The sequence below is a fragment of the Haliotis asinina genome, chromosome 10 (assembly GCF_037392515.1).
Source record: "Haliotis asinina isolate JCU_RB_2024 chromosome 10, JCU_Hal_asi_v2, whole genome shotgun sequence".
In the NCBI taxonomy this organism is placed as follows: Eukaryota; Metazoa; Mollusca; class Gastropoda; order Lepetellida; family Haliotidae; genus Haliotis; species Haliotis asinina.
In genome coordinates this window covers 1439235-1454584 of record NC_090289.1, presented here as the reverse complement: position 1 = coordinate 1454584, position 15350 = coordinate 1439235, and the positions used below count along the sequence as shown (strand labels likewise).

Genomic DNA, 15350 nt, shown 5'->3' with positions numbered 1-15350 from the left:
CATGTTAAGGACCAAACTTTCATGTTACTGTAATTGTTTTTCTTACCTGTTCATGTGACGTATGCCATAATTCTTTCTGATTTCTGTAAATAATCATTTGTGCTGTGATTCTGTCATATTACTACTGTACCAATACACTTTCATGTTTGTACAGCATAGTGTATATAGTGTAGATATGCTATACCATACCATCCAGTATAGTATGTAGTACAAATGAATCTGTTGGTTCCCATCTTCTTTCAAGTAGTATGCATGTTGTGCAGGTCAGTGTACCTGTACCTTACTGATGGCAGGATGACCATTATGATGTTTGGATTGTCATCATGATATTCATGTTCTCCTCAATGTCATCACTGCCCACCTCCCACCAACAAACTCACACAACATTAAGATTTAAATCATGCTTAAACAATAGACTCACCAGGAGTGTTGAAGAAATACTTGCTGCTGCTTACTGGATTAACATGCTTCAAGTTGCTATTGACCTTTAAGGAAATACGAGAGAAGCTGGAGACTGGACAGGACCGGGCATGGCTGATTCACTTCGTGGACGGAGAGGGACACCAGGATCTGGAATTAAGAAAGCTTCCAGCGATGTTAGCAGACTTCCATGTAGGTTTACGTGTATGTCCGTCAGAGAATGTAGGACTGCAAAACAAATATACTAAATGATAGAAATGAATTGTTTTAGTGTTTTTAAGGAACTTCTTAATAATGGGATTGTCTACTTTCCCTTTGGTTATCTCATTGTGGACACCAAGTCATACATTTCTGTAGCTACTGATGAGAATGAGAATTTATTCCACTCATCATACTTATTAAATCATCTGATGACTAACTTGACAATTAATTTCAACAATGAAAGGTTAAAACACTTTTACAACAATTCATGATGCTGCAGTTTATGTGCAAGTTTACTGCACTTGATATTTTGTATGTGCAAGTTGGCTATATTTAGTATCTGCAAGTTGACCATTACCTTTAGTGGACTACCTCTAATATGAGCAAGTTGACTGCACTTGATATATTCAAGTTGACTGCCCCTAGTTGACTGACTCAAATTTGCTAGTTGATTGCCTGCATTACATGCAAAGTCAGTGCACGTTTATGTGTAAGTATGACAGTGTGGTGCCATTGTTACAGATAGGACGAGTGAACTGTGAGGTGATGAGGGAGGCCTGCAGGAACCTCCACATCGTCAAGCGGCCCACCTTCATGGTGTTCAAGGAGAGCGGCGGATCCGAGATGTATTATGGTAGGCATAGGCTGTACTTTCGATGCATTAAACTTTGTGATTTCCTAACTTTGTGCGCTTGTGATTCATGGTTTGATTCATGCCCTTATTTGGATCCTGTTTTTACTACTGAGCTGCAGGTGGCTTGGGCAGAGGAGAAGCAATATGCTCTGCTGAGTGGACACTCTAAAGGAATGCCAGGGACCTATGGTCTGATGACATGGGCCATGCTCTCAGCTGCTTTAGTTGGTCCACACTTGGTTAGTTACAGGCACAGCTTTAGCTGAGATATTGCTGACTTGGTATATGTCAACATTCCCTCTTTGTCTGGAGTTGCTAGTGGAATATCATTCTGTGTTAAAGGATGTCACTGGTATAACATTGTTCTGTTGTGTACAGGGAATGACATTCATAGTGATTGAGTGAGTTCAGTTTTGCATTGCTTCTAGCAATAATCAAATCATGGTGGGGAACACTTATGTGTGGAATTGTCTGGGTGCTTGGAATGACAAGCAAATGCTTAACCCGAATTACTCCACCAGGATGTGATGGAATACTCAGACAATAAAGATGAAGGACTATTTTGTGACAGGTCGACTAACAGCTCATGACCTGGCTGCCTTTGCCCGAGACAGTGCCGTCACCAAGTTGGAAGCCCTTGGGCCCCAAGACTTCCCTCAGAGAGTCGTGCTTAGCCAAGATCCCTGGTTTGTCGACTTCTTTGCCCCTGTAAGTTTTTGTTACTTGTATTACAGCCTGAAAAATGTGATTTCACACCATTATCATACTACTACTAGATGTCAACGTTTAAGTTCATCATTTCATGGAATGCTACAGATGTGGATTGAGATTTTCTGTGCTCTCTTGATGCTAAGGTAGTTGTAAGTGCCATACTTTAACATTAAGCTACGACTGTCTTAATGCTATGAGAGCTTCGAAAATCAAGGCTTTGACAGTGCCACACATTTGTTGTCAATCATCTTATTGAAATACAGCAGCATATAGACCAATCCACAACTCATGAATAATGTGCTATCTCCCTTTCAACAATCAAAGTCAGGTTTGCATGGTGGTGATTATCTGTATCTGAATGTATGGTGTTTCGTTTCACTGAGATGACCTCCCCTTGTCTGCCAGACCCAGCGTAGGTGTGTGTGAGGGGAACACACAAGATGTAACGTAATCAGTCTATGAAATGTTACTCCATTCCTCCTACCCTGTTCTTACTTCTATCCTACTGGTTCTTCAAACCTGTGCTTACTTCAGCCATGTTCTTCCAGTGGTGTCCACCCTGTATGAAATTACTGCCAGAGTTCAGGAAAGCAGCAAAGTCTTTTAGTGAGGTCGTGAACTTTGGCACTGTCGACTGCACCGTGCATTCCCAACTCTGCAACAATGTAAGTGACAATTCAACAATTGACTTACACAATGGTATCAAACATTTCAAGAACGAATTGTTAAATTTGAGGCCTTGTTATTTTCTTTGTATGACAGATGTGTGGTATTTTTTCTAATCCAGACTCCTGACTGTGCTTCTCTCTCCCATTTTCCGAGATACAGAGGAAACATTCTGTGTTATATTTCGCAAACAGGTCATCTCACCAGAGACACTACTGCATCGCGCAGGTGCACCTGCCTGCCACATGTCCCACCAGGATTGTTGGGGAAACAGTTAAAACATGTCACCCAAAGACGCCCCTCCACTGTGCAGGTCTGCCAGCCTGCCACATGTCCAGCTGGGATGGGTGGGAAACAGTGAAAATATGTCACCCCTCCACCACACAGGAACACCCATCTGCCATATGTCCCACGAAACAGTTAAAACATCTCACCCTAAGACACCCCTCCACTGTGCAGGTCTGCCAGCCTGTCACCATGTCCTTCTGGGATTGCTGGGGAAACAGTAACCACATCTCATCCGAGGGCACCCCTCCACTGTGCAGGTGTACCTGCCTACCACATGTCCTTCTGGGATTGCTGGGGAAACAGTAACCACATCTCATCCGAGGGCAACCCTCCACTGTGCAGGTGTACCTGCCTACCACATGTCCTTCTGGGATTGCTGGGGAAACAGTAACCACATCTCATCCGAGGGCACCCCTCCACTGTGCAGGTGTACCTGCCTACCACATGTCCTTCTGGGATTGCTGGGGAAACAGTAACCACATCTCATCCGAGAGCACCCCTCCACTGTGCAGGTGTACCTGCCTGCCACATGTCCACCTAGAATGATTGGGGAAACAGTAACCACATCTCATCCGAGGGCACCCCTCCACTGTGCAGGTGTACCTGCCTGCCACATGTCCTTCTGGGATTGCTGGGGAAACAGTAACCACATCTCATCCGAGGGCACCCCTCCACTGTGCAGGTGTACCTGCCTGCCACATGTCCACCTAGAATGATTGGGGAAACAGTAACCACATCTCATCCGAGGGCACCCCTCCACTGTGCAGGTGTACCTGCCTGCCACATGTCCTTCTGGGATTGCTGGGGAAACAGTAACCACATCTCATCCGAGGGCACCCCTCCACTGTGCAGGTGTACCTGCCTGCCACATGTCCTTCTGGGATTGCTGGGGAAACAGTAACCACATCTCATCCGAGGGCACCCCTCCACTGTGCAGGTGTACCTGCCTGTCACATGTCCACCTAGAATGATTGGGGAAACAGTAACCACATCTCATCCGAGGGCACCCCTCCACTGTGCAGGTGTACCTGCCTGCCACATGTCCTTCTGGGATTGCTGGGGAAACAGTAACCACATCTCATCCGAGGGCACCCCTCCACTGTGCAGGTGTACCTGCCTGCCACATGTCCTTCTGGGATTGCTGGGGAAACAGTAACCACATCTCATCCGAGGGCACCCCTCCACTGTGCAGGTGTACCTGCCTGCCACATGTCCTTCTGGGATTGCTGGGGAAACAGTAACCACATCTCATCCGAGGGCACCCCTCCACTGTGCAGGTGTACCTGCCTGCCACATGTCCTTCTGGGATTGCTGGGGAAACAGTAACCACATCTCATCCGAGGGCACCCCTCCACTGTGCAGGTGTACCTGCCTGCCACATGTCCTTCTGGGATTGCTGGGGAAACAGTAACCACATCTCATCCGAGGGCACCCCTCCACTGTGCAGGTGTACCTGCCTGCCACATGTCCTTCTGGGATTGCTGGGGAAACAGTAACCACATCTCATCCGAGGGCACCCCTCCACTGTGCAGGTGTACCTGCCTGCCACATGTCCTTCTGGGATTGCTGGGGAAACAGTAACCACATCTCATCCGAGGGCACCCCTCCACTGTGCAGGTCTGCCAGCCTGTCACCATGTCCTTCTGGGATTGCTGGGGAAACAGTAAACACATCTCATCCGAGGGCACCCCTCCACTGTGCAGGTGTACCTGCCTGCCACATGTCCACCTAGAATGATTGGGGAAATAATTCATTATTCTATACTCCATGCTGCTCTAGCAAAATTTTGAAGGTTTGAAAAATTTGGGCCTGGATTTCCTTCTTATGCACTGACCGAGCATGTTCATTGTCATTACCAACTTGACAAACCTTCACATGAGCATGCTCAGTTTGGTCAGTCGGTTCTCCACAGTGGACAGAGTAGCACTGCTCAAGCTGACTAAGCTTTCCAAGCTGACTACTTCTGTTTGCACTTGGGTGTCAGGTTACCATGTATTTCCCCTTTTACTGGTGGTGGTGTTTGGTAGTTGTTTTTTTGTCCCACTCTCCCTTGGCTCTCGATGCCTTACTGTACATTCCATTTTACCTGCTTAGTTTGATATTGCATTATGGTTTGGATTTGTTTTGATGCGTTCCACATATATCCACTTCTCCATACCTTGGGGTGGGTGGGTAGGGTTTATTTTGGGGATTTCCCCAACACCCAATGGGCATATAAGCTATGACAGCTGGGTCCTGACCTTTGTCACACACACCCTGTCTTGATTGACATTTCTGGTCAGGTGACAAGAGGGATTTCTTTTTCAATTTCCGTATGGTTGTAGATTCGCACTTCGAGTGCCCATCAACTACTGAGGGGTGCATTCAGGTAAGATATTTTTACTGTTTGGAGGAATGCAGAATGTTTCCCATGTATCTTGAGTTAGGCAGCAAATAGTATGAGTATTTTCACTCTAAAAGTGGATTTGTTTTTGTAGGTTGCTAAACTACACAGAAAAGTAAGGAAATAGAAACAGTGTCTTACATTGATATAAATCTATTAAAAAGGTCTCAAACACATATGATTGTTGTTTAGATCAATGCATGTTTGTCTGTTTCAGTATAATATCAGGTCGTACCCTACCACCATCTTGTACAACCAGAGCAGACCCCATCAGTTCCATGGCCACCATACTGCAGACTCCATCGTAGAGTTCCTCCAGGTCACTATCCATTTCAGGCTGTTCCCAACAGTGTTAGACCTTCATATGCAGTGTTACCTTGTCAGAATGCTCTTCTAGCCCTAAATAGCAACACTCTCGGATTTCTAAATAGTTAATAAGAGAGGGATATATTAACCCAAACATTTTCATTACATTTATGAAATCTAGTTTACATGTTATCAAACATGTCAACAAAGCAACATTTTTGAAGAATATTTAACATCCCCGCTAAAAAATCTCAAACTGTATATTTCCATGTCCAAATCTGTTTTAGAAAAGTTCCATGTTGGATTAATTATAGTCTCCAGTTCAATGTAGTTTTTATACCGGTGATATATTTGTGTTCTGTGTTAAACACAGATACAGGTACCTTGGTATTTCCAAGATAAACTGTTTTGTCACCAGCAAGGCAGTCCTGTCTGTTCAGTAGTGAAAAGAAATAACACTGGACACAAAATAATCAGAACAAGATGACAGATTTTTGGTAGTTAAAGAACATGACAATATTTGTGAATAACAAAACAGACATTTCCCTCTCATAACTTGTTGCCTATTGTTGAAATGATGAAAAGGTTATCTACAATCAACTTCTCTCGTTTCAGTTACAGGATGATATGATGTTTCTATACTTCTAATGATCAACTTTGAAATTTGTAAATATTTTTTCTATTCCACATTTGTCAGATTTTTCTTTCATTTACAACAAAGTGATAAGAACCTGACAAACACCTAACTACTGTGTCATCTGTGTAGGACACACTGAACCCTCCTGTCATTCAGCTGAACCAGGAACAGTTTCGGGAACATGTGGCCCAGAAAAAGGTGAACGAGGTAGTTCTGGTGGACTTCTTTGCCCCCTGGTGTGGCCCATGTCAGCAGCTGGCCCCAGAGTGGAGGAGACTCGCCAAGGTTAGTGAGGAAGTGGATTTGTCACATTTAATTTTGCTTATGTGACAACAATACCTGGCCACAAAGTGGAAGAGAATCATGAAGGTCGGCAAGGAAGTGGGCTTGTCCTGTAATTTCGTGAAAATGTGTAAAATTAAATTTCCTCACTTTCAGTTTTTTCATACTGTTCCAGCTGACATATTACTTGTAATAGAGTAAGCACTTGTTTATAAATCACACTCCCTAAAACACAGGGTATGTTTCAGTTCACTGCACTATCACTAAGTACCCCTGTTGCATGTGTAACAAGTCAGTTTGCTTGCAGATGGTGAAGAATGTGAATAACCTCAAAGTGGCCCAGGTTGACTGTGTGGAAAACAAAGGTCTTTGTCAGCAGGAGAGCATCACCTCTTACCCCACCATGAGACTGTACCCAGCAGGGACATCCGGCTCAGGCAGCTTCCAGTGAGTTCAGTCTGATCCAATCTATTCTCTAGCAAGATTGGTCAGCTTCCACTTTGCATCCAGTATGATGACTTTCCATCCACCCTCCAGTTCAGTCACTAGCTTATTGTAACACAAAATAACTTGTCTCATGTAATAATGTTTCTGTCTCCAGCATGTACAATGGGTGGCATCGAGATGCTGGATCCCTGCGTGCCTGGGCCTACGAGTTCCTGCCTAGCAAGGTAAAGGTTCTACAACAGTACAACTTCAGGAAGAAGGTTTTGGAGAGCAGGGAGTCTTGGATCGTGGACTTCTACACTCCTTGGTGTGGCCACTGCCAGGTGTTTAAACCTGAGTTTGAAAAGGTTGCTGAGGTGAGTAGGTTTATATAATACAGTAAAATACCTTTAGAACAAAGTCCAAGGGACCACTGAAATTAGTTTGTTATATCTGTAGTTCGTTATTCATGAAAATCCATTCAAAGAACAAAGGAAACACACTACATACAGTACGATACATTCGTACTCAGTTTATTCATGCATTCATTCATTCATATGACAGTTACATTCGTTTCACTACAATGTCAGTAATCTTACTTTGTCCATCCTTGCCCAACTGCATATGTGCCACAGCCTCATTCAAATCGGCGAGCGAATCAAATGAAGAGATGTCAGTTGTCTTCTGTGAAACTAGAAAGTATATATTGGCAATATTGGCATCAGGAAACGTAGGAGGGGTCTGGTCTGTTTCATTGCTGTTTGTGTTGTCATCACGTTCCGAATCAGCGCGGACATTCCGTTGCACTGATCAGAAACAGCCTTCACAATGTCATCATCGCTAATTGACACTGACTGAGTTTGGTCATTTGGCTAATTAGTGTTAACTGAAACTCCTGTAGATTTCACAGTGAGCACTGCTAATTGGTAGTGACACTTATTGAGTTCGCTCAGTTTGTTGTTCACACTGTTATTTAGTGTTACCTGGGACTCCCGGGGATTGCAGATCAGTTTGCTATGGCCATTAAATTCATTATAGAGAATTCGTTTATTCACAACTTTTTATCCCCCCGGCATGTAATGTGGGGGGATATAGTCGACGCCTCGTCTGTCTGTCCTTCTGTCCGTCCGTCCCTCCATCCGTCCGTCCGTAATCATTTTGTTTCCGGAGCATAACTCAGAAACTGTTCAATATTTTTAGACCAAACTTGATAGATATAATGATCTCAACCTATAGTTGTGCCTTTTGCTGTTTAAAGAGTTTTGGCTTTTTTAGTTATTTTGTTTTTCCATGGAACATTTTGGTGTTAGTCTAGTGGTGGGGCGGGCTTCGTTTCCGGAGCGTAACTAAAAAACTGTTCAATATTTTTCTGCAAAACTTTGTAGATATGTGTGGCAGGCCCTAAAGTGGTGCCTTTTAGCATTTACAGGTTTTTGTGATATATTATTTTCTCAGTTTCCATGGAAACGGTTTGAACTTAGTCTCAAAATTGAGGGATGTGCTTCGTTTCCGGAGCAGAACTTACAAACCATTCAATATTTTTCAGCAGAATTTGTTAGATATATCAATTGGAACCTAAAGTGGTGCCTTTTGCTACTTACAGTTTTTTGTGATTTATTATTCTAAATATCTGTCAGTAAAAGTTGGTTGATATGTGTGGCAGACCCCAGAGTGGTGCCTTTTGCTATTTACAGGTTTTTGTGATTTATTATTTTCTTTTTTTCCATGGAAACATTTTGGACTTAGTCTCAAAATTGAGGGATGTGCTTCGTTTCCGGAGCAGAACTTAAAAACCATTCGATATTTTTCAGCAAAACTTCCAGGTTTTAGTGATTTATTATTTTATTGGTTTCCATGGAAACATTTCTGACTTACTCTCAAAAGTGAGGGGTGTGTTCCGTTTCTGGAGCAGAACTCAAAAACTTCTTAATATCTGTCAGCAAAACTTGATAGAAATGCGTGTCAGACCCCAAAGTGGTGCCTTTTGCTATTTACAGGTTTTTAAGATGTATTATTTTCTCTTTTCCATGAACACGTTGCTGACTTCGTTTCTGGAGCACAACTCGAAAACTATTTCATATCTTTCAAAAGATCTTGGCAGATATACGAGACAGATCTTGAAATGGTGACTTTTTCTGATTACAGATATATGGCATTTATATTTTTCATGAATTCCATGGAAACAATTCAGACTTGGTTTAAAAACACAATAAGTAACTGTCGGATGATTTGTCCCTTCAAATATGTGGTGGCCGGGGGGATATGTCATCTTTCGATGACTCTTGTTTTATATGATAATTTACAGAGGTTTATTCAGGACTTTTAAAACAGTTTGCTATAGCCGTCAGTTCGTTATGTCCATGTTCATTACTTAACGAACTGTACCTAACTTGCATAGTGCCTAATTTCCAGGCTAGGCCTGCTCAACGGCTGTAGCTGTAACACTTGCTACACACAGTAGTATTACTACAGAGATGTGTGGACTGTGTTGGCTGTGTTGATCATGTAGACTGATATTTTCAGCAACTTGAAGGTGTAGCACATGCAGGAAAAGTAGACTGTGATGCTGAACCTTGGCTGTGTCAGGAAGTTGGTGTTCAAGCTTACCCAACAGTCAGGTTCTTTCAAGGGGCAGATAACTCACATACCGCTCAGGTGAGAGGCTAGTAGCTGTCAAATGCATCTCTATGTCCTATTTCCAAGTGCATTATATCACCCTGGTGTCTGTCCTCATTCTCTGGACATGTGGCATATCTCAGTGTATGTCATGACATTCCTGTGTCTGTGTAACTATATCCCTGATCTTTGTAACTGTATCCATGTGTCTGTGTAACCATATCCCTGTGTCTCTGTAACCATATCTCTGTGTCTGTGTAACCATATCCCAGTGCCTGTGTTTGAGTAACCATATCCCTATGTCTGAGTAACCATATCTCTGTGTCTGAGTAACCATATCTCTGTGTCTATGTAACTGTAGCCCTGTGTCTCTGTAACCATATCCCTGTGTCTGAGTAACCATATCTCTGTGTCTGTGTAGCCATATCTCTGTGTCTGAGTAACCATATCTCTGTGTCTATGTAACTGTAGCCCTGTGTCTGTGTATCCAAGTGGACACATGTATTTTTCAAACTATGCTACTTCTGTATTTGAATAGAGATGAATATATTTTCTTAGAATAATATTTTATTGCACTGTGTTGTTAACTATGCAGGATATGATCTTGCTTTACAGTAGTTTAGTCAGTTTAGTCAATACTTGTTTTGCCAAACACCATTGATGCCATAATACTTCAAACAGCAGTTATTCAAGAATTACATGTTAGCTAGTATACCACAGTTTTCATGAAATTGAATGCAGTACTTATATTTGCTTAACCAGTTTGTTTAATACATTTGCAGTTTATTGCTGTTTGACAGTAAGAAATGTGTATGGTTGTTCATGTATTGCATATTTCTCCATTTCAGCATGCTTATGGTTGGGACATTCAGAGTCAAAATGCAGATGAAATAATAAACTTTGTGAAACAGAATGCTAGAAAAATGGTGAGGTCTTTTGCTGAAATGTACATGCTTCATTGATCTATTGTTTGTAGTTTTATTATCAAATTAAAACTAACAATTGCTGAATGGGCAGTTGTACTGGTTGAGTGATTGGTCATTGTTTGAATAACATGTCAATGTTTTGAATGATTGGTTACTTAGAGTGTTTTCAACAAGTGATTGCCCCTTTGCATGTGTTCATTGGACTATGAACCCTCTCAGACTGAGAGCTTAACTGTATCAATCGTTCCTTACTCTGTTCACATCACAATAACCGCACACAAAGTGAAAGTGAGTGGTTATAATTGTAGATGCCTATTTCATACCTTCAAGGATGGATTCCACAGTATCATCTAGTATGTGTGACTTAATAGATATCAACTTCTTTACTATGAGAACACGTTTCGGATTTCATGCTTACTCCAACCTGATGAAGGAGTAAGCATTGACTCCAAAACATTGTGTTCTCATAATAAAGAAGTTGATATCCATGAAAATCTTCATTCCTGTGTATTTCACTTCCACTTGTGTGACTTAATGTTTAGAAAGTCAGCCATGCAATAACCTACTGTAATGCTGAATAAAACTGTTCTTTATACTGCGAGGTTACAGAAGCATATTTATGCTCAATTTGGTCGACAGGACATCTGTTGGGGGATTACAATGTAAAGATAAAAAAAAAACACTTTTGTCATACCCATTACTCCAGTACGTTTGTCAAAGTAACAGCACATCATAAATCATTTACATCAAACATGGTGTAAAATGGCTGACATGGTAGACTTAAGGTGAGATGATACACATCTGAAATAGCTCACAATGGAAGTGGCCCACATGTGTTATTTCAAGAGTACAATTTCATTAAAAAAGTATGAACATCAGAATTTGTTGTTGATAAACTTATGAAGGTCAGATTTAAAAAATGCATTGGAAGTAAACTTCACATGAAAACAAAATAACTGTTCTGAATGAAATGCTTGGTTTATGTAGGTGTTTCACAAGCAGAGTGAGCTATGTAGATGTAAACAACTACATTAATAGAAATGAACCTGACACAGGTTATTCCCTCTGGATACCATCAGACAGACTGACTTCAGTTAGTTGTTGGTTAGAAATTTCTCTGCTTCATGCCTCACACCAACTGACCTCTGGACATGACCACAGTTGTACATCAGTTTTAATCTTTGTCTCTGTATCTCTCATGCATGTGTGTGTATGCAGCAGTTGTGTGGAGCCTAGTGGTTAAAGTGTTTGTTTGTCATGTGGAAGACCTGGGTTCGATTCCATACATGGGTACCAAGTGCTTAAAGAATTGCCAGTCATGTGTGAAGCCCATGTCTGGTGTCCCCCTACTGTGATATTACTGGAATATTGCTAAAAGTGGTGTAAAACCAAACTGACTCTCTCATTCATTCTCATGTATGTTGATGAGGAACATGTCATTTTTATCCCCCCGGCATGTAATGCGGGGGATATAGTCGACACCTCGTCTGTCCGTCCGTCCGTCCGTCTGTCCGTCCCCGTCCGTCTGTTCGTCATTTTGTTTCCGGAGCATAACTCAGAAACCGTTCAGTATTTTTAGATCAAACTAGATAGATATAGTAATCTCAACCTATGCTTGTGCTTTTTGCTATTTACAGATTTTTGGCATTTATATTTTTTTCGTTTTTCCATGGAACATTTTGGTGTTAGTCTTATGGTGGGGTGGGCTTAGTTTCCAGAGCAGAACTCAAAAACCGATCAATATTTTTCTGCAAAACTTTGTAGATATATCAATCAGAACCTATAGTGGTGCCTTTTGCTATGTACAGGATCTTATGATTTATTATTTTCTCAGTTTCCATGGAAACGTTTGGGACCTAGTCAGAAAAGTGAGAGGTGTGTTTCATTTCCGGAGCAGAACTCAAAAACTTCTTAATATCTGTTAGTAAAAGTTTCTAGATATGTGTGGCAGACCCCAAAGTGGTGCCTTTTGATTTGTAAAGGTTTTGGTGATGTATTGTTTTCTTGGTTTCCATGGAAACATTTCAGACTTAGTCTCAAAATGGAGGGGTGGGCTTCGTTCCCAGAGTACAACTCGAAAACCATTTCATATCTTTCAACAGATCTTGGCAGATATATGAGACAGATCTTGAAATTGTGACTTTGCTGGTTACAGATATATGGCATTTATAATTTCCATGAATTCCATGGAAACAATTCAAACTTAGTCTAAAAAAACGATTAACTCTCAGATTATTTGTCCTTTCAAACATTGGGGGCCGTGGGGATATGTCATCTTCTGATGACTCTTGTTCATTTTTGTATTGTTTGCATGAATTGTTTGTCTGGAGACCTGGCTATGTGAGGTGATTAGTGGTGATATATCCTGTAGCATGCCATGTGTTGCTGTATGTTGTGGGGCCACGGACCTATGAGGTGATTAATGCTGATATATCCTGTAACATGCCATGTGTTGCTGTATGTTGTAGGGCCATGATGAGTTATGATATCAGACGACCATGGACAGTCATCCAGATCAGAGAACTTCGCAGGGATTTCTACAGTCGATCCTTCAAAAAACTTCACCTCAAGCCTTACAAGTCCTACCCAGTAGTATGTCTGTTCACTGACTCGACTCCAGGAAACCAAATCAAGACAGTGTTATGCAGTAACATCTCACTTGACCCTGTTAATCTGAAAGCCGTCCTTTTGAATGATTGGTTTTGAAATGGAATTTGGAATTAGTGGACGTTACTGTCTCACCGTATTTTTCATTCCATTGATTGGATCAACTGATTTCTCTGGAAATGTTAGTATCTTAACATAGTTTCACTGCAGTACACTCTGGCCATGGATCGTAACTCTGGATGATGCCAGTGGGAATGCAAGTATTATATGGTTTCACTGTGTCTTATTTGCTGCAATGAATATTCTGAAAAATATAGTGTAATGATATAAGCTGTATCCCTATTGTGATTCTGTATAAAAATATCAGGCCCCAGCTACAAACTGAATGGTGGACAATCTGAGTTTGGTACAGAGATACTTAAGTTGTTTGGACCTTTTTATAATAACATGCAGATGAGTTAAAAATTCAGCTGTTTCAAATTGTCAAACTCAGTTTGTGTTTAGTACATTTCAGGGCTTACATTCGGTTCTGTTTCTTTAAATGCTGGGTCTATTTATGATAACCAGTGCATGAAGATCCTTCAGCACCTGAGCTATTTTGTGAGAGGAATCTCATGTCTTATATCTTCATTGTTCAAGCTGGTTGACACAATACATTCTTAGAACACCATGAACAGAACATTCTTGACATAGTGTTGGTAATGTGAAACTGGCTTGATAAAGATTTGAACACATTTTAAATGATCTGAAGTGGTATGTTAGATGGTGTTATCAAGAGAAGGTATTGTGTACTGGTAACATTTATGGGGAATTGACACCTTGAACGAAAGAAGGGAATTTTTTCAGGAAATACTTCCCAATACAATTTGATTCCATGGAATATTGTATGAAGGGCAATTGAAATAGTCCCATGAATATTGAATATCAAACATTCTCCTCTGTCTTTAATAGTTTACTTTCAGTTTCAACAAACTGTAGCTAATGTACATGTAAATGTTTCAGATATGTTACATCTAGTAACTTATATGAATTTAAGATTTGACAGATATTTTGTACCTGTTATTCTGTTACAGACTTTGGTAACTTATACAAGAGATGCCAGACCTTTTTATATACTTTCTACATGTGTGGTCTTAGTTTTTAACTCATATCAAATTTGCTGCTTTTAATGCTGTATATTGTGCAACATATTGTGGCTGTTCAGAGTTAACTGTATAATCATCTGGAGAGTAATTGTTTCTGTAACATCTTTTGTCATACCAGTATGCGTGGACTCTTTACATTGTGCAATGGCATTATATTATATGGGTCATATGTCTGTCCCAGTATTTGTATAAAATAGAAAACCTGAACCATAATACCATCTGTTGATGACAGAATATAGAAGTTTTTATCAATGAAAAAAACCCAAAGCATGTCTATAAAATTCGGCGATGCAGCTTAGAAGTTGTGATCTGTGAAATACAATGACTTGTATTGCTAAAGCAGCAAGAGGTGATTGCTGTGTCTGTATGTCAACTGAGCCTGATCCCTTCGTTTGTAATGAAGAAACTCAAGGGGTCTGTTGATTATGCACTCTGAGAAGTATAGGGCCGTCTCCTATTCTCTCAGTAAACACATTTTCTGCCGAGATCACCGATGCATGGTACTTAGCGGTTGTTTACATCACTGACCGGTAACTAGGAAGGGACCCAAGTCTGTGAATTATCAAAATGTTGCAATCTGACAAATATTCGTGCCCTTTCCGACAAGATTCCCATTCCTTACCCCTAACAACGTTACTTTCCCGTTATGCTGTGAGTATGAGAGACGCCTTGAAAAGTCAGCGGCGGATGACCATGTTTTTCATCAAGCTCTAGTGTGATAATACACTTAATGGATCAGGCAGTTGATAGATGCACATGTTAGAGGGGGAATCTCTTCATTAATTAGAAAGAACAAGCGTACATACGAAAAGAACTGTTTGTATTGTTTTTTTAGCTGATATCTGTAAGTACCATGAGAATAGAGACACCAGTACACTGTGTTAACTGAATTCAGCTTAATTTACAACCTACCTCATTGCTTGCACCAATCTATTTTTTCAAGTACAGTACATCATTGAGAATAATGTTGGTTTTCATTTTGTAACATGCTATAATATATCAGGATATTTACAGCCCTGGAGTTAAATCAATAATGACTGCTCTGAAACCTATCTTATGGTTATATTTTACAAGCTTAAATGCCCAACATCCAGGGTAATTT

At 41.0% G+C, this 15350-nt stretch overlaps 1 protein-coding gene across 1 annotated transcript in view; it reads left to right on the top strand.

Annotated features, from left to right (window-relative positions):
• LOC137299128 (dnaJ homolog subfamily C member 10-like) overlaps positions 1–14541 on the top strand; it is a 37154-nt gene extending 22613 nt beyond the window's left edge. The window contains exons 11-21 of the mRNA XM_067831658.1: positions 493–612; positions 1144–1255; positions 1827–1963; positions 2515–2631; positions 5521–5622; positions 6376–6531; positions 6836–6975; positions 7130–7331; positions 9478–9609; positions 10419–10496; positions 12965–14541. Of these exons, the coding sequence (XP_067687759.1) occupies positions 493–612; positions 1144–1255; positions 1827–1963; positions 2515–2631; positions 5521–5622; positions 6376–6531; positions 6836–6975; positions 7130–7331; positions 9478–9609; positions 10419–10496; positions 12965–12982 (1314 nt within the window). The 3' untranslated portion in view covers positions 12983–14541. The remainder of the gene's footprint in view (positions 1–492; positions 613–1143; positions 1256–1826; positions 1964–2514; positions 2632–5520; positions 5623–6375; positions 6532–6835; positions 6976–7129; positions 7332–9477; positions 9610–10418; positions 10497–12964) is intronic.
• The last annotated feature ends 809 nt before the right edge of the window (positions 14542–15350 follow it).